This window comes from Panthera tigris, chromosome D4, assembly GCF_018350195.1.
Source record: "Panthera tigris isolate Pti1 chromosome D4, P.tigris_Pti1_mat1.1, whole genome shotgun sequence".
Taxonomy (NCBI): Eukaryota; Metazoa; Chordata; class Mammalia; order Carnivora; family Felidae; genus Panthera; species Panthera tigris.
Genome location: NC_056672.1, coordinates 76,132,588 through 76,157,773, shown reverse-complemented (window position 1 = coordinate 76,157,773; position 25,186 = coordinate 76,132,588). Strand labels below are relative to the sequence as shown.

Below are 25,186 nucleotides of genomic sequence, written 5' to 3'. Positions count from 1 at the left end.
GGAGGGTAGCCTCTTGCTGGAGGGCTGTGCATCGCAGGCTTGGGTAGGGAGTCCCATGTCTGGGATCTGCCTCGTGGTTTATATTTAAGTATACTCAGTTTAGAGAACCTTGCCAGAGAGCAAGACAGGCAGGTGAGAAAGTTATAATGCCTTCATGTTCCATCTGTATCGTCAATTGTCTTTTCCTTAGCAAACATAGATGCTCTCCTGTGTCATCAAAGACAGAGCTTCTCGCAGAGCCCAGTGCCCAAAACAGCCATCTGGGTATGAGCTACACCCCAGATGCATCCGTCTAAGCTGATAACCTTACCTGGGAAAACAGGAGCTCCTTAGAAATGGGCATTGGTATGTTCAGAAGCCCTCTTTGTCCAGTCCGGTGAAACCCCTTCAAAGAAGCATGAATCTTTTGTGTGTACCATTTCCTGGCCTCAGACAGCAGGTAGCTTAAACCGAAGAAACATCCTTGCCTCTAGAGACATAGATGGAGGGAGGGCTGAGCTTGAAGATTTCAAAGTTAGGACTCTCTTTGGGAATGTCTCAGAACAAAGGCAGTGAGGCCATTTAGACAATTTCCTTTGCCTCTTTCCTGTTTCCTCTCCTTGCCTTTTATGTTGCCTCTGTCCTTCCTTCTTGAGCTTTTCTGCCTTTTTTTTTTCTCTTTTATCTTCCACCTTTTTCTCAGTGCCCTTCTGACCTTACTCTCACCATTCTCTGGAATTTTCTACCTGTCTCAATTTTGCAGTTTTATAGAAATGAGGCTACTAACTCCATCGAGGTATTGATAAAAATGGAACATTGGGCTGGGAGTTAGAAGACTTGACTTTGCCACTTGCTAGCTTGGAGTGTTATATGCCTTGTTCGGGGAGGGGGGCCTCGGTTTCCCTAAGTTGGGATATTGTACCAAGTGATCTCCATATCACAATACTATAGTTTTATGTCCTCAAATGTTGTTTGACCCATGGGCTCCCATCTTCCTTCACTGCCACTGTTCTGTTCAGGCCATCATGGCGTCTGGCTGGCTACCACACCGCTGCACTGGCCTCTCTCTCTACCTCTACATGCGTTCGCCATCCTCTCATTAGGAACTATTGTCAAAGGGACTTATTTTGAACATACCAGTTTTCTGTTTAAAACCTTTCGGGGAATAACTTCTGCCATTAGGATGCAATCCGAGCTCCTTGATGTGACTGACAGTGACCTTACCTCTCTGGCCTCATCTTCTCTTTGCACGCTCCCTTGGAGCCACATCGAACTGTCAGTTGCTCAAGCACCATGCTCTTTCTGGCTTTGGGTCCTTGCACATGCCTCTCCTCCTACCCAGGCAATCTTTCTTATCCTAAATCTCTTGAGTAACCCTACCCTGATTCTACCCTCTTTGCTAATTCCTACTCATTCTTAAGGTGTCTGTGTATATAGTGTCTCTTTCAGGAAGCCTGCCTTGATTCCCGATGGATGACAGGACCCTTCTTGGTGCTCCTCTAGCATTCTGTACTGTCCTATCGCACAAGTATTGCAGTTTTGGGAATGCCTGGCTATGTGTCCTCCCAAGCTATGAATTCCTTGAATCATGGATTGTGTCTGACTTTTCACCACCATATCTCAAGGGCTGGGGGCGATGCCTGCAACATGGTGTGTGTTGAATGCACAAGTGAGGAGGCCAACAGATACATCTATACTGACACCTGTGGCTTCTCCATCATTATGGGTCAGGGAGGGAGCTCCAGGGGCTCAGGGTGGCCAGGCCCAGTCCTCCAGGGGCCAGGGATGGGCCGAGCCCTAACCTCAGCCCCATTGCCCACCCTATAGCAGCAGCTGAGGCGACGCAGGAGACAGTGGAGTCCCTGATGCAGAAGTTCAAGGAGAGTTTCCGCGCTAACACGCCCATCGAGATCGGTCAGCTGCAGCCAGCCCCGCGCAGGGCCTCAGCAGGGAGGCGGAAGCGGAGGAGCAAGTCTCGAGGTAGGCCCTTCCAGCACCTCTTGCCAGGGTGTCAGCGGGCTGTCCCCGGGTTCTGCGGGTCCAGGAAGACCTGTGCCCCCTTCCCTTGCTTCCCTGGACTCATAGAATCGTGCCACCTTCTCCCTGATCAGTCATCTCAGTGGAGGCTTGAAGGCAGCAGACCTGTGCCTCTGGGTGTGGAGCCAGTGTCTCTTAGCTCTGGCTGGTACAAAAGACCAGCCATCTTTTGTACAGGCTGAGAAGATTAGCAACAGTCTATGGAAAGTGCCTAACATGGGACCTGACGAGCACAGTCGATGCTCTTTAGATTGTAGCTGGTGTCACTTTGGAGGGCGTAAGGGAGGCAGATGTTCTCGTGGAAGGCAGTCCTCAAGCTTGGGTCCCAGAATGGGTTTTGGAGTCACTCTTCAAAATAGTATAGTATCATGGTCAGGCGTAGGAGCGCTGTAAACCAGACAGAATCAAAATGAAATTTTGGCTCTGCTGTTAACTAACCACGTCACCTTGGGCAGGTGGCTCTGTTTCTCCAAGGCCCTCTTATCACAGGGTTGTTACGCTTTCTTAGCGTAGCACCCAGCCCAGCATGCAAGAAAAAGTAGATCTTTCCCTCCTCCTCCTCCTCCTCCTTTCCCCATTCTCTCCTCCTCTACTTCCTCTTCTTCCTCCTCCTTCTCATCATCATCATCACCATCACCATCACCTTTTTCTTTCTCTGGTCATCTCTGTGACTTTGTAAATGGGATGAACCCCCTTATCATTGCCTGACATCCAAACTTCTTCCCTTAAGTCCACTCCATAACCTCCAGCTCCTCTCTGATTCTGGTCTCTCACATCTCTAGTTCCTGTGAACATGGTTCTGATGATGTCACTCTTCTCCCAGAGCTCCATTGGATGTCTGGTGCCCTCGGGAGTGTACAGGCTTGTGAAGGTGACATTCAGGGCCACTGCAGAGCTCTTGTCTCTCTGCTGTCTCCCCTAAATCTGTGGGTTCCACTTCCATGTTCCTTTCCATGGCATTCTCTCTGTCTGAAATGGCCTAACTGGACCCTATAAGCAATTGTTGTCATTTATTGATACTTACTCCAGGCAGCAGGCTAAATACTAAATGCCTCTTATTTGATTCTCACCAATCTTGTGAAGGAGATACAGGGTGATTCCCATTTTACAGATGACATCCCCAAGGCACAGGAAGCTACAGTAACTTGCCCAAAGGGATGCCCTAGTAAAGGAAGAGCCAGGAAGAAATAACCCAGCTGGGTTACAAACTTTTTAACTAAACCACTGTGTTTTATTTTATTTTATTCTATTTTATTTTGAGAGACAGAAAGAGAGAGAATGGGGGAGAGGGGCAGAGGGAGAGAGAGAAAAAAATCTTAAGCAGGCTCCATGTTCAACGCTGAGCTTGATTCCACAACCCTGGGATCATGACCTGAGCTGAAATCAAGAGTCAGACACTCAGGGGCGCCTGGGTGGCTCAGTAGGTTAAGCATCCAACTTCGGCTCAGGTCATGATCTCACAGTTCGTGGGTTCGAGCCCCGTGTCGGGCTCTGTGCTGACAGCTCAGGTCCTGGATCCTGTTTCGGTTTCTGTGTCTTCCTCTCTCTCTGCCCCTCCCCGTCTCTCTCTCTCTCTCTCTCTCAGAAATAAATAAACATTAAAAAAATTAAAAAAAAAAAAAGAGTCGGACACTCAACTAACTGAGCCACCCAGGCGCTCCTAAACCACTGTGCTCTGAGCTAGTGAGGTCCTACCTGTTTTCCCAAACTTAGCTTGCATGGCACTCTGTGAAGGTATCACTGCCTGTTAGTCAGAATTCACTCTGAATTCTTACATGTGTGAGTTCTCCCATATCTTTCCATATGTGTTAAGTGCCGAGTTCATTTTTGTGTAATATAATTTGCTCATCTGGCTCTCTCCTTAGCTAGACGGAGAATTCCTTGACGGCTGGAACTGTCTCACTGTTTGAATCGTCTTTGCATTTGTGGGCCTCAATCAGTGGCTGCATGCATGGTAGACATTGCTTTTTGTTGAGACAATGCCTCGGTCTTTGTCCTGTGAAATCCTGAATCCTATAAAAAAAAAAAACAAAAAACCAAGATCGGCACATTAACCTGAGGTCATAAATCGAGGCAGAAGTTGATAATGGCGTTCCTTTCTGGAATTCACATGGTAAACCCCAGGTTGAGCCAATGCATAAGATAAGTAAGTTGCTTTGAGGTCAGCAGTGTCCAGTACTAATTCCGGCCCAGTGAACTTCCACTGTGCGTGGCTTTCACTGGATGTCCCTGAGTCTCAGTCTCCTCTTCTGCACGATGGGGTATCAATCCCTGCACCAGAGATCACTGTGAAGGTCTGATGAGATGGTGAATGTAGACACGGGGGAACGCTCAGCCAATGTGTGTCAGGAGCTGAATAGAATTCCATCTTGTGTTTGTTCTTTCTTACGTTTGTTCAGTGTCCCTGGTAGTTTCATTCAGCTTACTTATCCATCTGTTTTTCTTCCCCCACTCACCAAGAATTCCCCTCTGAGACCCTCCCTGCAAATCCAGCCCCTGTGAGTACAAGTGGCTCCTAGTTCATAACCTCCGCCCTTCTCACCGCCAGTCCGAATTCATTTCCTTAGTGTCATGTCCTGAACATGTGTTTTACCACTGAATTCTTTCCCTCGCCCCCTAAATCCCTCTTACGCACCATAACTGTCTTAATGAGGCCTCTATTTTGGGCATTTGCACCGTTTCTAATAATTCTGCATTAAACAATGCCATAAACCATGTCACGTGGAAGGGTTTTTTTTTGGGGGGGAGGGTAGTCATCAAATTTAGTCTTCATTTTGGAATTTGTTTCCCCCCCTTAGAGTAGAATTTCAGAATTTTACTGTTAATGAAAACCTGTTGTTTGACTTAGATGATGATTGGATATCAAGCTATTTTGATTTGCAAGTCAAATTGGGCCTAGGAGCAACCAAAGGAATGGGAAAAGATATTTGCAAATGACATATCAGACAAAGGGCTAGTATCCAAAATCTGTAAAGAACTCACCAAACTCCACACCTGAAAAACAAACAATCCAGTGAAGAAATGGGCAGAGGACATGCATAGACACTTCTCTAAAGAAGACATCCAGATGGCCAACAGGCACATGAAAAGGTGCTCAATGTCACTCCTCATCAGAGAAATACAAATCAAACCACGCTGAGATATCACCTCCTGCTGGTCAGAGTGGCTAAAATGAACAAATCAGGAGACTGTAGATGCTGGAGAGGATGTGGAGAAACGGGCAGCCTCTTGCACTGTTGGTGGGAATGCAAACTGGTGCAGCCACTCTGGAAAACAGTGTGGAGGTTCCTCAAAAAATTAAAAATAGATCTACCCTATGACCCAGCAATAGCACTGCTAGGAATTTACCCAAGGGATACAGGAGTGCTGATGCATAGGGGCACTTGTACCCCAATGTTTATAGCAGCACTTTCAACAATAGCCAAATTATGGAAAAAGCCTAAATGTCCATCAACTGGTGAATGGATAAAGAAATTGTGGTTTATATACACAATGGAATACTACTTGTCAATGAGAAAGAATGAAATATGGCCTTTTGTAGCAACGTGGATGGAACTGGAGAGTGTTATGCTAAGTGAAATAAGTCATACAGAGAAAAACAGATACCATATGTTTTCATTCTTATGTGGATCCTGAGAAACTTAACAGAAGACCATGGGAGAGGGGAAGGGAAAAAAAAGTTAGGGAGAGAGCCAAACCATAAGAGACTCTTAAAAACTGAGAATAAACTGAGGGTTGATGGGGGTGGGAGGGAGGGGAGGGTGGGTGATGGGCATGGAGGAGGGCATCTGTTGGGATGAGCACTGGGTGTTGTATGGAAACCAATTTGACGATAAATTTCATATTAAAAAAACAAAAACAAACTGGGCCTAAGAGAATTACTGCATTGTTTTTTCCCTAAATGTATCTCAAATCTGTGACCACTGCCATCTCTCACCTCCTGCTTGCAACTGTACCCTCCTCGAGATTCAGTCTCCCCAAAGTAGCCAGACTAATCTTTTTAGAAATATAAACCAGATAAGGTCACTTTCTGATTAAAATCGTTCAGTGGTTTCCTGGGGGCACCTGGGTGGCTCAGTCAGTTGAATGTCTTGACTCTTCATCTCAGCTCAGGTCATGATCCTAGGTCACGGGATCAAGCCCCGCATCAGGCTTCACGCTGAATATGGAGCCTGCTTAAGATTCTGTCTCTCTCCCTCTGCCCCTCTGCCCTGCTTGTGCACATGCTCTCTCTCTTAAAAAAAATCATTCAGTGGTTTCCTGTTGTCCTTAAAATACAATCCAAACTATTTGCCAAACTCCTGTTCCATCTGGATCTGGCTGGTGCTTTCTTTACTTGGCATTTCCTCATGGGCCAGCCACACTTCCTTCATTTTGCAGAAGCACAGCAAACGGTTCCCCACTTTGGAATCTGAGAACTTGCTGTCTCTTCCCCTTGCTGTGTCTCTTTACACCCCCCAGCTGTTCTCCCACCTTTCAGCTCTCAGCTCAGATGTGAGCGCCTCACAACTGTCTTCCATGACCACCGAGTCTCATGCTTTCTATCCCAAGACCAGCTACAAAACCCTTTTTTATTTGTTCCATAATGTTGTGGTCTAAAATTATTTCTGTTTGTTTGCTCATCTACTATCTTCCTCTCAAAAAAATGTGTTTCATATTCATGAACCTAATACAGAGAAAGTGTTTAATAAATATTTGTTGAATGAATGAGTGCATTCACCTTAAAGATCATTCAAAAGTGGCTCAGTTTCCTAACTTTCAAGTTGGTGATGTGAGAGGGATCCAGGATAAACCGAAGCCTCTTGATACAGACCTCCAGAGAATCTTGTTTCCTCTAGAGATAGACTCACTGATGGATGGCACATTAACTGTGCTCAAGTGGATGCTGTTAAGGCAATTTTCAAAATGGCTTAATAACATTGTGCTTGAGATTTTACTGCCACTGTTGGGTAAGGTTTTTTTGCAAGAGAGAATAAGGATAGTATGAGTCAGCCCTGTACTTCCCAGCTCATGTGCTTACCACCATGGGTCCTCACGATTTTCTTGGACAGAAGAACTCCGTGGCCAATAAAAGTTTTAGAAATTCTGCATACTCCTTCTGCCTCTTGGAAACTCGCAAATGCATCTTAGACTATTGAAGACCCCCAGATGGGGGCACCAGGGTGGCTCAGTCGGTTAAGCGTCTGACTTTGGCTCGGGTCATGATCTCGCGGGTTCGTGAGTTCAAGCCTCACATCAGGCTCTGTGCTGACAGCTCAGAGCCTGGAGCCTGCTTCAGATTCTGTGTCTCCCTCTCTCTCTCTGCCCCTCCCCTGCTCGTGCTCTCTCTCTCTCTTTCTCTCTCTGTCTGTCTCAAAAATAAACACTAAAAAAATATCATCATAATAATAATTAAAAAAAATAAATACCCCAGGATGTCCTGTAGTACAGAAAGCTGAGCTTCTTTGTTTAGTTCAACAGCTGCGCAACCTTCTTGACCACAGACTGTTTTTCCCCTTGGAACATTTATTAAAATCCTGAGGAACAGAAATGGCCAGAGAAACGCAACTGGAATTGCTCTGTTAGCCTTCACTAACCATCAAAAGCCCCCAGATACAGTATGAGGGTCTGAATCCTCAGTCTTTCACTGTCTGTCTCTTCCCCCTGTCCCTGAGGTGGCGTCGGGCTTGCTGGCCCAGAGTGGGAGCGCCTGGCCTCTCTCTGCTTCAGTGGGCTTCCTGCCCAGCCCGTGGTGCCCAGTGGTTCACGGCAGATGGAACAGACAGTGGAGAACCGGTGTCATGAAATTGAGCACATGGTTAAAAGCAGTTCCAATGTGTTTCTGTGGCTCTGGCTTCTTCCTGAGAGGCCTCGTGGACGCCCAAGTGCATCATCCTTAGGCAGACAGAGGAGGGCAGCGGGGGACTTGACTGCTGCCCTCATGTCTCCGACAGGGTTTTACGAGGCAGCTGTTGGCCACACCGTTCCCTGGTGTCCACAGGAAGTTGGATGCAAATGTGTTGGGACAAAAATGAAGCAGGGAAATACTGCTTTTGATGTCAAGAAGAGCTTCCCGTGGTTCATGACGTTTCGATAGTGGTTTAAAGGTGGGATTCTTGTAGTTGATATTGCATTAACCACTGTTGGCTGGCTGACTGATCTTAAGCAAACGAAGAAGCTCTTTTAGTCTCAGTTTTCCCATCTGTAAAGTAGTAGTAATAATACGAATGTTATATGTGGGTTTTGAGATAAAACTGCAAACTGTGTAGCCCAGTGCCTGGCATTTGGGTGACTATCGTAAAGAGTAGCTGATGTTATCACTGTCATCTGTGTTGTCCTCATTTCACCTCCTGAGGCTCCCAGACCCACCCCATGCTCACTGCGCCACTGCCTGTGACCTGGCTGAGGTGTCATTGCTGCTTGTGCGGACTCCTGCAACAGCTCCTTCATCCACAAATCCATCTTCCACCCTGGAGGCTGGAGGGATCATTTGAGAGAGAGAGAGAGAGAGAGAGACAGAATGCGAGCAGGGGAGGGGCAGAGAGAGAGGGAGACACAGAATCCAAAGCAGACTCCAGGCTCTGAAACATCAGCACAGAGCCGGATATGGGGCCCGAACTCACGAACTGCAAGATCATGACCTGAGCTGAAGTCGAACACTTAACTGACTGAGCCACCCAGGTACTCCCGGAGCGATCTTTTGAAAACACACTAAATCTCCCCATGTCACTCTCCTGACTACAACATTTTCCTGATAGTCTGTCACTTGCACCGGGGGCATCTCAAGATTTTGCAGTGAAGTCTTCCCAAAGGCAGGTGAGAATCAACACACGCCCAGAAAGCCTATGGCTATGCTCAAAAGACATTGGTCATAAGCCCCAAATTCCAGGTTCCACCTAAAAAAAAAAATCCATGACATTCTATTTCATAATATTCCCATGCTTATTTTAGTTTAAATGATGCTACATTATTTTTTTAAGTTAAATTATTTAGCATTTTCTCAAGCTTTTAGGAAATAGTGATGTCCCAGGAAGAACACTTACACTGATTATGCTCGTATGATAAGGGTACCATCTTCAAAGGTTTTCTGTAGGATCAAATGAGACAATGCCTGTAAAGCACTGAGCACAGAGCCTAGCAAACGGTGCACGTTGAACACGTGTGCCCCATTGTTTTATTATTTATTATTTTTTAAGTTTATTTATTTATTTTGAGACAGACAGAGGGTGGGGCAGGGACAGAGAGAGAGGAGAGAGATTGGATCCCAAGCAGGCTCCATGCTGCCAACACAGGGCCAGATGTGGGCTCGAACCCACAAAGCCGTGAGATCATGACCTGAGCCGAAACTGAGAATCAGATGCTTAACCAACTGAGCCCCTATTAGTTATTATTTTATCACTGTTTTATCACATTATTTTATCATTGTTTTATTATTATTATTTATGCCACTGCCCTTACCCATTAGGGAGGGGTACATTTACTCACTTTTATTTTTTATTTTTTTAGTATCTTTTAAAAGTTTATTTGAGAGAGAGAGAGCGAGCACACACGAGCAAGTCAGGGAGGGGCAAAGAAAAAGGGAGAGAGAGAATCCCAAGCAGGCTCTGCACTGTCAGCATGGAGCCTGATGCGGGCCTCGAACTCAGAAAACCATGAGATCATGACGTGAGCTGAAACCAAGAGTTGAAGGCTAAACCAACTGAGTCACCCAGGCACCTCATTTACTCAGTTTTAGAAGCAAAAATCTATAGGATGAAGGGAACATTTCTAAGAGGGTAAAAAAATTGCTATAGCTTGCCACACAAGACGTCTTGATAGCCTGACTCCAGCCTGCCCCTCAGTTCCCCCCAAATCCCAAGCCTCTGCATTCTGTGGTCTCGTGCACACCAGCCATCTTTCCCTTTACCCAACCTGCCTTCCTTTCCAAGTCTGTGTACGGACCGGGTTCTGCCTAAAAGACCCTGCTCCCCCCACCACCCCCCCCCCCCCGCCTGCTCCAAGCAGCAAATTGCTAGTCATTTTTCGGAATCCAGTTTCACATCTTCTCTATGAAGACCACACGCCCGGCCTGCCCTCATTCCTTACCTCTTTTCTCCTCCTTACCTATTTTCTCCTTACCTCTGCTGAATGAGCCAGTCCTTTTGTCTGGGCACATGCAGCCTGGTTCTGCTTTCTGTCTCAGCCCTTATCACAATCCATTGTAAGTACGTGTGGACACATCTGTCTCCCTCCCCAGCTCTGACAGTCCCATGATGGGAAGAACAGTGATTTATGTCTCTCTGTAGCTCCAATGCAGAACAGAACCGGCATAGAATAGCAATCGGCTAAATGGTGGATGTGTGGATGGATGGATGGATGGATGGATGGATGGATGGGTAAAGCAGACTGCTGGGAGCATCATGGAATACAAATGTTTCATGAGATGTGGTACAACTAGCATATTCTCCTGAGTATGTTCTAAGTTTTGTGCTCATCACATATTATCTCATTTAAGAGCTTCCCCAGATCCCATATGGTAAGGACTGTAATTATCCACATTCTACCAAAGAGGAAGTTCCAACTTAAGTTCAGTGACTTGCCCAGGTTTGTCCAGATAGCAGGTTGCCAGAACTGCGACCTCAGAGTCTAGATGGAGCCCACAGTGCAGTTCCCAGATGACTTGGGTTTGGTCCCAGCTAGTCTGGGTAAGATCTTCAAACTGTGAAATGGTACCAGCCTAGTCTAGGTACTGGAAGAAAGTGGCAGTCGCTCCTCTTGCATCGGGAAGGGTTTCTGCATCACCAGTGCTGCTGTGAGGGTGTTCAGAGGCTAGAAGACTCTGGAAGGTGAGGCACCTCTCTCTCTGAGTCAGGACAAGAGTCAGGACATCCCCCTTCAGACTCCCTCTGGCCTCAGGGAGCCAGGGCCATGTGCTCAGGGACTTGGAGCAAGTACGTATAATTTTTCATTTGGGGAAAATTTGGAAGACTTCACAAAGAAAGTGGCCTTAAGGCATTGTGTTGAAGGAAGAACAGGCTTTTTGTCACGTGGCAATGGGGGCAGGGAGGAAAATCTAGCATGAGAAACGGCACAGAGGTGGAGAAGAAAACAATGGTTTTATCTTCCCCAGATTGCTGGTGTCTGTCCAGTCTTCCTTCTGGCCCTGTTAATTATCCCATGGTTTCTAGTGGGACTTCATTTTGATTATACAGTTTCAGAACTTCCTTTGGCCAAAAGGGCAGCGACCTCTATCCAAAACTCCTTGGTAGAAAGGGTAGGCTGATAAGAGGAAAGAGGTTTGGGGAACAAAATGAGAACCAGAGAAATAAAGACTGAACCTGGGGCTTGGCTGTTCCATATTTAAGCATAGCAATGACCCATTAAGGCAGATAATTTAAAGCCATTAATGTTTCTGAATATTTTCCTCCAACTAAGTGAATAATTTATAGCCAGTTACCAATAAACAGAAAAAAATACATTTATTTACATAAGCTGCATTCTGAAGACAGTGTCCTACAGTAAAAGAACCTATCAGGGCTTATCTGTCAGGGAGGATAAAGGAGCCAGAAGCTCTGATAGCCTCTGATCTGTCTTCCTTGTGATATTTGTCATTTATTACCTTTTATTAGAGTAATTTATGGCCACCTCTCTTCTCCCTTAATTAAACTCATGAAGTGCAGTGGCTATGTCCAGGTCATGCCCGGGCTTCCTTTGACTAGCCTAGTTCCTAACAAATAGCAGGTGCTCAGTTAATGCTTGGCGGATTAATGGACAATTAATCAAATGGGCTGCATGATCTTGGACAAGACCTTCAACCCTCTGGGCCTCAGTGTCCCCATCTAAGAGACTGTGTCTTTGTGGAAACAAGCTCAGGTTTTGAAGTCAGATGGATGTGAATTCATATCCCAGTTCTGCCTCTGACTCGCTCAACTTCGGGAAATGACATTTTATGCTAAATTGGCATTACCTAATCTACAAATTGTATTTGCGGCCACCTCCAAGGGGGCTGGGGGATTAGAGTTAATGCATGTGAAGTGCTCAGCAGGCTGCACTGAACATGGTAAGTACCCAATAAATCTTTGTTGTTAATTTGGAAAGCAAAGGTGATGGGCGAGATAATTTCCACAGGTCTCCTCCAACTTAAATGGCCTTTGGTGATAAATCTGATTGGGAAGTATTGTTGTCTATTGAAAAGTCCAGTATTTAGAGTCAGAAAACTCTGGCTGGAACCCTAGCTCTTAAGTTCAGTTAGAAGCTGCTTAATCTTGTTGGGATTCCATCCCCAGCACCTGGAGATGCGGTGATCCCCACCATGCTTATTTCCCAGGGCCGTTTTGAGAATGTGCTAGGTGTTTGTGGACATGCTCCTGGAAGCACTGCGTGGATTAGCTGCATCCTGAAATCAGAGCCTTGGTACCTTCAAAGACAGGGGATGCCATGCCTATTTGATGGAGCAGCCTTTTCCCTGGGGCTCTGGCTTTCCTTTTCTTGACCTCAGGCCCTTCCCACAAGGACCAGTGCCACCACCAGCCCAGTGATCCCCAGGCCGTGTGGGGCTGAGGTGTGGGAGAGCTGATTTGTAGTCAGAGTGCACAGCTGCCTCCATAAATCTCTGATGTGTCTTTCAGAGAAGTTTGCGTTGCCGAAAGTGTATGTCTCCTCCAGGCGGTTTTCCTTGTCTGTCTGAAATATGTCATGGGGCTCTCAGTCAATTCTGCCTGGCCTGGCAGGGTGGAGAGGTGATCACAAGTGGCCTTTGCAGTGGCTGTGAGCCAGGTGCTGGTGTGGCCTGAGGTCACGGTTCTAGGATATTTCTTCCATCAGAATGGCTCAAATACTGTGTCAGAGTTGTGGCATAATAAAACACCCCAGAATCCTATGACTTAGGACAGTCACCATTTCTTTGGCTTTTAATCCAAGTTGAGCATTTGCACTGGGCTCAACTGGGCAGTTCTGATCTTGGAGGGGTAGGCGAAGCTGACCTCAGTCATGTACCTGTGGTCAGCCAGCTATCCAAGGCTGGTTCAAATAGCGAAGGGTTCTTAAAACGACAAGAATAGGAGCTGCAAGGTTTTTTGTTTTTGTTTTTCTTTTGTTTTTTGAGTCCCAAGCCTGGAAGGCACATATCACTTCTGTTTCATTCTGTTGCTCAAAACAAGTCAGGGGATCACCTTAGATTCAAGGGGCAGGGAAATAAGAGTTCACCTCTTGAAGGACAAATGGACAAAATGTTGGGCTGCTTTTTACAACCTACAGGTATGGCGATTTTATTAAGCCTCAGTCTTATGTTAAAGCCTGGACTGATCTGCACAACTCCATGAGGGAAGCCTCATTATTCCTAACTTGCTGATGGAAAAACGGAGGCTCAGATCTATGAAGGAACTTTTATTATGCGATACATCTAGTTCAGATGACCAGATCCCAGATTCAAATCCATTTGTAGCTGATCAAAAGACCATATGTATTTTTTATGCCTCTGCGTAAACAGTACTAAAGAGGTTTGGATCTCAAGTCGTTGTCTGATCCGGCCTGGCTTATGATGTATGGAAGATGGTTGATCTTGGACCCTGGCTTCATCCTTGCAGGGGCCTATGGTCGAATGCAGGATCAGCACATTTTTCCAGTAAGGGGCTAGATGGGAAATATTTTAGGCTTTACTGACCAAGAGGCAAACTTGAAGATATTATGCAGGTGCTTACTTGCACAATGAGAGACAATTTTCCACACATTTGACAAAATTCATAGTATAATAATAATAAGTACGATTTTTTTTTGTAATAGCGTTCTACTAATCAAAAGAATGGAATGCATTTATGGATACTAAAATGTGAATTTTGTATGATTCCCACATCTTAACACATTCTTCTTTTGGTTTGTTTTAACCACTTAAAGATGTCAACACCATTGTTAGCTCCTGGACCACACAAAAACAGGCAATGGATTAGATCTGACCTGCAATCCTGGTGTGAGACAGCATCTCAGATGTGGACGCAGAGAATCCTACATTTAAGCCCTGCTGCTGACCATCTAATTGCTGGGTGACTGTAGGTGAATCCAGATGCCTCAGAGGCATCATTGCCCCAGGCTTGCAGGCACACAGTGGGGGGATTTCCATTAGAGAACTCCTCTTGTTCTCTTAGTCCATCAGAGATGGAAATGAATTTCAAGGTCATCTGATCCATCCTGCTCATAGATGCGGAAAATGATGGATGGGGAGACCTCATCCGTGCCGCAGAGAAGAATTAGCACACCCAGGAACTGAATTTCGAGTCCCCTGACTTCCAAAATTGTCCAGTTTTCATGCCATTTGAACATGTAAAACCACGTAGGCCATATGACCTGCACCAGGACTGACTGTTGGGGGATTTGGATAAGACACACCGAAGCTGGCAGCTTGTGCCTTTTTCTAACTCAGCTGTGACCAAATGGGTAAATCACTTCAAAGATTATAAAGAGAAGGCTTTGCATTTTCCCACGTTTGAGACAGAGGTGGTTTGTACATCCTGAGGATACGGGGTAGAGCTCACAGGCCAGTAGCAGGAGCTGACCAGCTGTGCTCCAAAGAGGCACCCAGGGAGCAGGCAGGAGAATGTGGCTGAGTAGGTAAGACTCTTTCATCGAGCTCCTGTTCATATGTATACACCGGACTTCAGTATTTGGGCGAAAAATTCGCACTTCCAGAATATTTACTTTTAAAAACAAACAAGTTTTTGTTTATAACGAAGCTCCCATTCCTAAATGAAAAGAAAGCTGGCAAAGAGTGTGGTAAACGGTCAACAGCATGGCACATGGAGCTGACCCTGGCCTTCTTCCTGCCCCATACACGTGTGTGTGCGCATTGAATAAAATGCAACTTTTTAAAACATGCATGTTTATCACAGGTCAAGAAAGGGAGCTCCTCAGGGGTAAAGAATGAAAAGGAAACACAAAGCTCCAGCTTTAAATTTAGAAGCCGATGTCGTGAGGGACTCTGGGGTGGGGGGTAGGGTGTGGTGAGATAAAGATAATGAGAAAGAGCAGGAGGACACTGGTTTGCCCCTCTTTTTTTCCTTCATGATCATTTTTTGGTTTGTTTTCTAAATTCCACGTACGAGTGAAATCATATGGTATTTGTCTTTCTGTGACTAACTCATTTCACTTAGTGTAATACTCTCTAGCTCCATCCATGTTGTCGCAAATGGCAAGGATTCATTCTTTCTCATGGCTGAATAATCCTCTATTGTGTACATACACCGCACCTTCTTTACCCTTCATCAGTCTTTGGACACTTGGGCTGTTTCCATAATTTGGCTTTTACAGATTATGCTGCTATAAATATCGGGTTACATGTATCCTTTTGAATTAGTATTTTTGTATTCTCTGGGCCAATAGTAGTGCCAGTGCTGGATCAATGGGGGATGGGGATTAAGGAGTGCACTTGTGATGAGCATTGGGTGTTATATGGAAGTATTTAATCAGTAAATTCTACACCTGAAACTAATATTACACTAATATGAAACTAATATTATGGTAGCTGGAATTTAAATAAAAATTTTAAGAGCACCTGGGTGGCTCAGTCAGTTAAGCATCCAACTCTTGGTTTTATCTCAGGTCATGATCTTGCAGTTTGTGAGTTTGAGCCCCACATCAGGCTCTGTGCTGACAGTGCAGAACCTGCTTGGGATTCTCTTTCCCTCTTTCTCTGCCCCTCCCCTGGTCACTCTCTCTGTCTTTCTGAAAATAAATAAATAAACTTAAATTAAAAAAAAATAAATAAAAATTTTAAAAGGAGAGAGACTGAAACATAACAGGGTAGAAACAAGCCCCAAAGCATCAGTAATTACAATAAATATATTTTGCAAAATAAAATTCAGAAATAGATTATATTAAGTAAAATCCAATTGCATGCCATTTACCAGAGATCTTCCTAAAACGTAGAGCCACAGAAAGTTTGACAGTGAAGGGAAAGAAAAATATATACTAGGCAAATACTAATCAAATGGAAGCTTGGGGAGAAGTAGAAATATACAGCAAAATAAACTTTACAACAAGAAACAAAATACTCTTGGGAATAAAGACGGTCATTAATCATAAAAGGAACAGTTCACCAGGAGACAAATGAAATCTGTACTTACATACAGAAATAACCCGGCTTCAAAATATATAAAAAAAAATTGAGGGAAGTACAATGACAGGTTGACTAATCACATAATCAAAGGGGAATATCTTTACAGAAATTTTCCTATTAGATCAAGTAAGCAAAACCATAATACAGAAAAATTAAACTATACTATTAAAAATATAATCAAATGAACATATATAAAATTCTGCCCCCAAGAATTAGAGTTTAAAGATTTTTCAACAGAAGTATGAAATTCTCTTTATGGGTCTTGACATTTTATGACCTCAGTTTTCTGGCTTTGGCCCAATTTCCTGAAATTTTATTTTACTTTCAATGATGACTCTTGGCAATTTGTGTGGTTTAATTTTTATCCCTCTGAAAGATATTTCTTTCAATCAGAGGTGGAAATAGAGAGAAGCAATCTGTATAATGTACACTGATTTTATTTTGTGTTTTGGGGGGTGGGGGAGTGGAAGGGAGTGTGTGTAGATGAGGTTGTAATGGAAAATTTCTAGAAAAGTGGCTTCTGTCAGGAAAAATTATTTTGTTTCAATCCATGCTCTTCATATGTCTTCTTCAGGCCACAGAAATAGTCCATTGTGTCAGGATATCTTCTGGAAATAGAAAGGCCCTATGTATGGTCTAGTTGAGAAGATAAGGTTCCAGGGAATAGCTATGTTGCCAGCCTCCTTCTGTGCCTATGTCAGCCTGGTTCCCTTGGGAAAGATGTTGGCTGAGAAGGGTCAGTGCGATCCCCTTCAGCAGAATGTTTGCATTTGTAGCAACTTACATAGATTCCAAAAAGGGGAAAGGTCTTGCAGAAATCATGCATTCAGGCAGGACCTAAAAATAACTTGACAAGATCTTGAGAAGTCAAGACTAGGTTATTACACTGATAATACAGCATCCCAGAATGGCTAGGATCTCTGATAGACTCTGGCCTCATTGTGACTGGATCAACTTCTGTGGCCTCAGTACAGCCAGACGAGTCAGAGCATCATCCTTCCGGCATCTTTCCTGGCATAGAATGAGTCTCTTCCTGGCTGTTCTCTAGTACTGTTGTGCCTGATTCCCATTTTCCAACTCTAACTCCTTCTGCTACATCCCCGTCCAGGGCCTCCAACCTGACTTTCATTTCTACTTTCAACTGAGTGCCTACCGAGGGTCAGACACCATTCTAGGTTCTGGGATGACAGTAGAAAACCAGACACATGATGTCCTCACTTCTATGGGGCTCAAGTTATGGAGCAGGAAACAGGTAGGCAGTCAGTCAACCAACCACTACAAATTGTTTTATGAGTGCATTGGAGTAAATGACCTTGGTGTTGACTGCTATTGTTGGCCATGAAGCATGCAGTGAAACCAGACGGGCTTCCTATTCCTTGCCTCGGCTGGAAACCATCACTACCTATGACTGCCCCAGCCAGGATGCCAGTGAGAAAGAACAGGTCCTGAGGTTGTGGTTTGTTTCCTCCCTTGGGACCTAGATCTGCTAGGACACAGCAGCAATAATTGGCCACCTGTTTTGTGCCAGTCACTATTCTAAATGCCTTCAAATATATTGTTGTGACTACCCTTCAATAACACTATTTTGTAAAGGAAATTGATGTTCAGAGACACGAAGTAGCCCAAGCTCACATGGTCAGACAATGCTGGAGCCTGTATGTCCCCTTAGACCTGCTTCCAACACTGCTGTGTCTGTTCCTACATTGTAGCTGTGCCCGTTTGCAGCACCTGTCTCCAAGACTTGTACTCACCTCACCTGCCTGGGGCCTCCGTGTGGGACACACGCAGGCACGCACACACGTGCGTGCGCGTGCTACTGAGGTTGGACTGAAATTCAGCAGACATGAAGGCAGCTGCAAAAAAAAGGGCCCTTTCCTGAATCCCCAAATGACCCTGGTGGGATTTACATTCATTTCCTTGCCTAATTATTATTAAGAATATGCCATCTGTGTAAATTAGATTTTTGTAAACTTTTGTGCAATCTAACTTACAGAAATCTAACCTTTAATCTCATTGCTTGATGGGAATGTTGGTTTGATGCACAAGGTCTAATTGTCCCCACCATGTGTTAGAAACCCAAATGTAGATATACATTAAGGTTAACTGATGATATCACAACTTCCTCGGTTTGCATTTTACATTCAATTGAAAACACAAACCCCTCGCCTCATTAATCCTTTGCAATCCAATTTTTCCCCCCTAAATGAAATGATCCTTTTGGGACACATTTATATCCTTTTAACAGCCGCCTGACAGTTCTGCTGATGGAGTTTGTATCCAACTTTGTTACTGGATAGTGACAACTTGCCCTGACGGATATGTGTACATAATTATTCTCTCGCAGTTAGATTTAATTAATGCTTACCCTCATCATGATCTTGCAGCAAGCAAGCTCTCTCTGCAGGAGCAGTTAATGGCAAAAGGATTTCTCCTTTAGCCAAGAGAGGCTCCAAAAGGCTTTGTAAAATTTATACGTTTTTTTTAAGAGGAAAAAAAAATGCATCTGAGCCTATTTCTTCCCTTTCTGTATTAATGCCACCTGTGAATGGATTGGAGGCTACATATGGGGATGGGGTTTTTAAACCTAATTTCAGACTTAAGTATTACTAATAGGAGCGACTGCAGACAGACCCACAAGGAAGATGTATATTTTTTAATAGCTTAGAATCGAGGTGTCCTTGCTTTATTTTGTTTATGTCTGCACAAAATATGAATGTGTCTATTTTTCTGACCAACTGTCTCCCCAAATGCTACCCAGCGTTCAGTAATAAATAGCTGTGTGAGAGAGGAGATATTAAGAAGAAATGACAGGGGAGAGAAAAGGAGTTTGCAGATGAGCTTTAGAAAGAGATTATTAGGAGGTTCATAATAAGGGCAGGGAGTGTGTATTTGTAAAACCCCATTAGATGGGGGTACTTTACAAATAATCTGTCCCAGTCTGTGCTTGTGAAATATTCATGTGCCATTTGCTTTTTTATTACCATCATGGCAGTGTCTTGTGTTTGCAGAGAGCTTTACAGTTTACAACAGACTTTCACATCCATTATCTTAGGTGATCTTTGCAACAGCCCTGTGAGGGCAGGGAAGCATTCCCGGAGGAGAAGACTGAGGCCCAGAGTGGTTGAGTCACTTGCCCGCAGTCACACAGCTAGTAAGTAAAAGAAGCTGGCATGGAAGCCATAGCTTTTAAAGCCAAATCCAGTGGTGCCTTCACTATCTTATGCCGCTTCCCTGTAAGGTTAAAATGCATGTAGAGAAGATTCGAGTGAGTGATTCAAAGAACAGTCCATCTTTGCCTTCCTTTGTCTTGCTCTAAAGTATTGGTGCACTCTCATTTAAAAGTTACCATCTGAGTTGAGAATAATGTGATTGTGCTTTAATGATTACATGCAATATTAATGATCATTATTACTGTGTGTTATTAGGGGAGATTTCATCCAGTAAGATCTGAGATGTGGTAAATGTGGCCATTACAAGATAAAAGGAAACACACTCATTCTCCATCATGTCAAACACTGCTTAAATGCCTTGACCTTGAGCCCCAAAGAGGCCTAAAACAAAATATTCTAGAAATTTAGGACTTTGGAATGGGAAATGAGTTCTTGGAAATCATTCCATCATGCAGATGGGAAAGCTGAGGCCCAGAGAGAGGAAGTGACTTCACCATGAGTTAGTGGCAGATCTGGGTCCAGGACCCTGGCTTATCAATTCCCCATTCAGATGTCTGTCCAGGATGCTCCCACCTGGAGCTGAAAGAGGCCAGGGAAATCTCTGTTTTTGACAAATGAGAAACTGAGGCCTGTATGAGGGGTGAGGGTTACCCAAGGTCATACGCTGACCCAGACACAATACGAGGGCCCACCCAGATCTTGGACCCTTAACTGCTGTAAATTCAGTTGAGTTCAACCAGTAATATCTGTGCAAGTGTTATGGGCCAGGTATTGTGCTAACCGAGGTGATTGCATCATAGATGGCCACACAAACATAGACAGGTTTGCTAATAGAGATGGGAGAACATTGGCCTACTCATCCTCTCTTGGCACCGTGGGTAAGGAAAATGGGAAGCTATTTCTCACCGAAGTCCCAAGTCCAGATGTAAACAGGGTGACCTGGGAGAGGAGGGCTGAGGAGAGGTGGAGGGGTGAAGGAAGAGTGGGGAGGGGTGGGGAGGGAGGAATCATAACCCCCCACCACAGTCTCTGTCCTTTCCTTCCCTCCTAATGTTGTTACCCCTCTGTGTCCTGAAAGATGAAAGTTTGAATTGGAAAATAAAAGCCACATGCCGGTAGAAAGCAGTCTCTTATATTTGCTGGCACTTTGCAGTTTACAGAGCACTACCCGTGTTTACCAAGGGCTTACTTAGTGCCAAGCACCATGCCTGTTTTTTTTTTTTTTCCTTCGGTATTTCTAATTACACCTTCACAACGTCCCCCAAAATTTTTTATTATTATGACTCATTTTCTATGAGAAAATTGAGGCCCCCAAGGTGAAGTCCATTTGCCATAGGTCACATAGCTGGTCAGTGGCAGAGTCTGGATTTGAACGCAGATCCGTAGAACCCCAAAGCCAGGCTCTGAAGTACAACACATACGGCCTCCCTCACTGAAGCTGGCTGTGAGAACACAGCATGTTCGAGTCTGGAGTGGTGCCTATAAGGTCGGCCTCTGAGTTCCTGTTGCTGTGGGACAGGGACAGGCAAAGGGTGGTGTCTGAACAGCCAGTATTGCATCCTTGGAGAACTGGCCAAAGATGTAGACTCTTCGACCTTGCCACTCTGTGAGGGAGCCCAGCAATCTGCATTTTAACAGCTTCCTGGTGATTCTGATGGCATGATTGAGAGAGCTAGGGTACTAGGAAAATATTCCCATCCTTGGCTCCTTTGTCGTGTAATTTCAGAGCCAGAGACACCTGCCGGTCTCTGATTCCGGCCCCTTTTGGAGCTTTTTACTGCCTGTCTGGTCTCTCTTGTCTTTGATTATCTTCTATTTCACATGGGTAGTCAGGGTCAGCTTAGAAGAGGTGGATGGCTGAAAGCTTTGTAAGCAGGCTCTAGGGAGCTGGGACATGTTTTGTTTGGAGCATTGAGCTAGGGCATATGTCTGAACTACTGAAAGTGAAAAGACAAGTTCCATGGCCTTCTGTCTTGGCCCTCTCCTCAATAAGCCCACCACCGATTGATAGCCACTGCCTGGGATGCCTTGTTGACTTCTCAAAGGCATTTGCTTAAGTTGGTGTTCAACAGGCAAGGTGTCTTTCTCTGCCGGGGCCCTGACAAGCCAATTAAATCATGTATCCACTTATATCTTACCTTGGACCTCTCCTCTTTTTTCACAATGTAGATGGCCAAGTGCACCCTTTGAAGTCCTGCACATTGTGCAGAAGGACTTTGGCTTATATGCATATCTCTTTGTGAAATTAGCTTGGCCTTCCACCCTTCCATCCCACCCACAGGTGGCCATAACTGTAACATGAGTGATATGTGCCACTGGTGGATGGCATGGGGTCTGGGCCATTTACTTATGCTGACCTTGCTTGGACCTGATCCTGGATGTGCCATTTCTGTGTGTCGTCTCTCCTCCATGATGTGCTGAATCGGACAGAATCTAGCTCATGATAGGCAGACCTGGCTGCCTGCTCTCTTGATAGGACCCATTAGCATTACCAGAAACTCCCCTCACCCCTGCAAATGCACCTCTCTACTGCAGGTGGCATGGCCTTAATCCAGAAGCTTGGGGGTCTACTTTATGAGTCTCCTAGTTGGCACTTGCCATGACCTCCACACAGTATTTATTGTGACCAATGACACTTACACTACAGGGTCCAGTGGATCAAATGGTACACATGGCAGGTTGTTTGCTCCACAGCCTGTTCTGCTGCAGAACCTTTTCCCAATCTGTGACCCACTTGGAGCTGGGGGCCTTCCATGCTACTGGGAAAATGGGCCAGGGCAATATCCCTACATGTTTAACATGGTGCCTTTAGAACCCTAAGAAGACTACCACGCATTCTGCTTCTTTCCTAGAGGTGTGAACTATAAGATGCAGGAATTTCTCATTTATTTTGGAACAGATATATGACATACCACAGGCCATAGAAACCTAAACCCTTCACTGATGTGGCAACCCCCCAGTTCTTCATAGGATTTATATCCCACCTTTTGGATCATGTCTATCTTACCACCTCTTGAATGCACTTTCCCTTTCTTGTTCATCTTGTCCAATCAGCATGATGCATCAACAGAGCAGACCGATGTGATATTCTGCAGGCTGTGCTCATGATCCATTTCCCTTCAGACTGGGCTGATGGAGGGTAATATAGCCCTGGGGCAAGACTGTAAATGTGTAGTGGTGCCTAGCCCATGGGAATGGAAACTGCTTCTGATCCTCCTTCCAGATAGGGATGGGATAAAACTTATTTTCTAGATCAACAGCCATAGACTCTATGCCCAAGGCTGTGTTAATTGGCTGTAGCATAGACACCACATCTGGCAGCTACAGTTGAGCCAACAATTTGTTTGAGTTTGTGGTAGCTCACTGCCATCCTCCTGGATCCATCTGCGTTGTTAAAGGACCAGGTTGGTGAATTAAATGGAGATAAGATAGATACCACCATCCCTGCATCTTTAGGATCGTTAAGAGTCACTTGCCACATCCATTACCTTCAGGATGAGATACTGGTTGTGATTTCCTCTCTTGGCTGGGGATGGGAATGCCTCTGCTTGGATAAGGATATGGAAATGCCCCATTAGGATAGTTTATTATAATAGAGGAACAATGGGAAAAAAGACAAGAGAACAGTAGAAAGCGGGTTCTGCCACTCCTTACATCTGTCTGTGTATATTATGCACTTGGGGACTGGGAAATGGTCATCTCATGCGGGAGTCCTCATAGGGGAGGACTCCAGTCGGTTACCTGGCAGTCCATACATCCCCCATTTTAAATAAGCCTTGGGTTCCTGGGTATCTGTGTCAACTTCTATCCAACTATCTTATCTTTTAAAAAATCTGGATATTCTTGACGATATGACTACCCAAATAACAGACCATAAGTCTCTCTGAGGAAGACCTGGAGAAGCTATTGCTGTGCACACTTGGTGTAGTTTTGCAGTCTTCCTTATGGGTACCCAGCCTCTCCTTTAGCCAGTGGGTTTTGTCTGAGAACTGGTTCAGGTCTAGAAACCGGGCATGTAGTAGAGGCTTAGCAAACATTTGCCATCATAACAGGGTGACTCATTTGGCCGGAAGTGTTCAGAATGTGTGTAGGAAGGTGGAGTTTTCAGTCATTCACAAACAGATAGGACAAAATTTTCCTATGAGCCACCACTTTCTTCTATTTCAGGGTTTTGTATCCCTCCCTCATACCCAAAAGGAGCCAAAATATTTTGTAATTGTTCAGCACTTCACAATTACATAATCTCTGAATACAAATCATTTCCTTTAATGTGAAGTAATAGATGTGCAGTGCTATGAATTATCTTTTCACATTCCAGTGCTGTTCATCTGTTCACCTCCACCTGGTAAAAATCTACTTGTAGAAAAGATTCTAAAGTCAGGCTTCATCACCTTCCTGGGAAATTGAGGGTAACGGACGTGTCATCCTGGGATCCCTTAATTTTTATTATTCACAAATGCTTAGAGAAGAGCTGGTGAGGCAGGAATCAGGGTCCGTGTTTTTCACGTTACAAAAAATAAAAGAAAATAATTTAGAAAGAGTCAAAGAGGTTAAGTAATTTTCTCAAAATTGCACAGCAGGGAAGAATCTGAGGTGGATCTCATCCCCAGTCATGTGCGCTTCCTAGAACTGGTAAGGGTAAACTTTGTTATTAACTGTGGAGTGGAAAATTCTGGAACCAGTGGATGAGAGGCTCTGGTGAAGGAGGCATTGGAGGGCGGGGGCCCTGGAGACCACTCCTGGACTGCCTACCCCATAACACAAGCCCATATGCTCCTCCGTGGGGGCCTTCCTGCCCTGGCTACACCAGGCCTTGGCACCCTCACTCTGTAAGCCTGAAGCCATGTCCTGGGAAATTCAGAGCAATTTGGGAAATAACACATTGTGCCCAGCAAAATGAAATCTATCCTTTTTTCATTTCCTTTGCTTCCCCAGTGAGCTCCTCATATAACCAAATAGGTGAGTCCCTGAAACGTATATGTATTTGTAAGAGATTCCCAGACCTACCTATAAATCCTGTCTTTGGAGTGGGCCAGAAGGCTGATAATGTGTAATTTCCCCTTTGGCTCTGGAGCTTTGAGCTTTTCTACATGTTTTCACATGCATTATCTGTTCATTCATTCTATGGATATTTATGGAGTGCCTACTATATGCCAGACACTCGACTAAGTACAGAGTACCATGATGGAAAGACTGAGATCCTAATCTCCTGATGGTTCTATAGTGATGGAAGAGAGAAGCAACAAAGATACGGCCTCATCTCAGATAGTAATAAATGTTATGAAGAAAATAAAGCAGAGTATAGAGTGTGTGGGAATGGACTAAGAGGGTATTTCAGGTAGGGTAGTCAGGGAAGGCTTCTCTAAGGTGACATGTGAGTAGAGGCCTATACGAAGTGGAGAAAGAACATTCCAGGCATGGAAGGAGCAATGTCATGACCTTGAGACAAGAACAAGGTTAATGTGTTTGATGACCAGCAAAAAGGACAGGGTGAACGATGCATTGTGAGTGAAAAGGACAGAAAGAAATAAGGATGGATTGGCTGTTCTCTGGAAGAGAATAAAAGGGACCCGTACGGCTGCCATGTTTTGGCCTGATTAAGTGCATGGCTGGGGATTGTTTTTTCCCAGATGGGGATGGCTGGCAGGGTAGCGGGTTTGGGAGAAACCAGCAAGAATTCTGACTTGGCCATGTGAGAATTTCTCAACTGAATAATGGGTTTACAAAATATATGGGGGAGGATATAATTATTTTTCTCTTACGAGAAAGCAGAGAAGGTAAATGACTGACTTAAAGCCACATGGCAGCTTTGATAGAATGAGGACCCAGGACTCCTAAGTTTTAGTTAACGAGTTTATAAAACTTGTCAGGGAATCCATTTCTGAATGACAGTGAAATCACTTAGCACTTTTGCTCTTGTAGGAGGCAGGGAGAG

The 25,186-nt window shown here is 44.7% G+C and overlaps 1 protein-coding gene across 1 annotated transcript in view; it reads left to right on the top strand.

Moving 5' to 3' along the window:
• Nucleotides 1–25,186, top strand: part of ASTN2 (astrotactin 2) — an 873,390-nt gene that overhangs the window by 257,385 nt on the left and 590,819 nt on the right. The window contains exon 4 of the mRNA XM_042963755.1: nt 1,807–1,959. Coding sequence (XP_042819689.1) covers nt 1,807–1,959 — 153 coding nt within the window. The remainder of the gene's footprint in view (nt 1–1,806; nt 1,960–25,186) is intronic.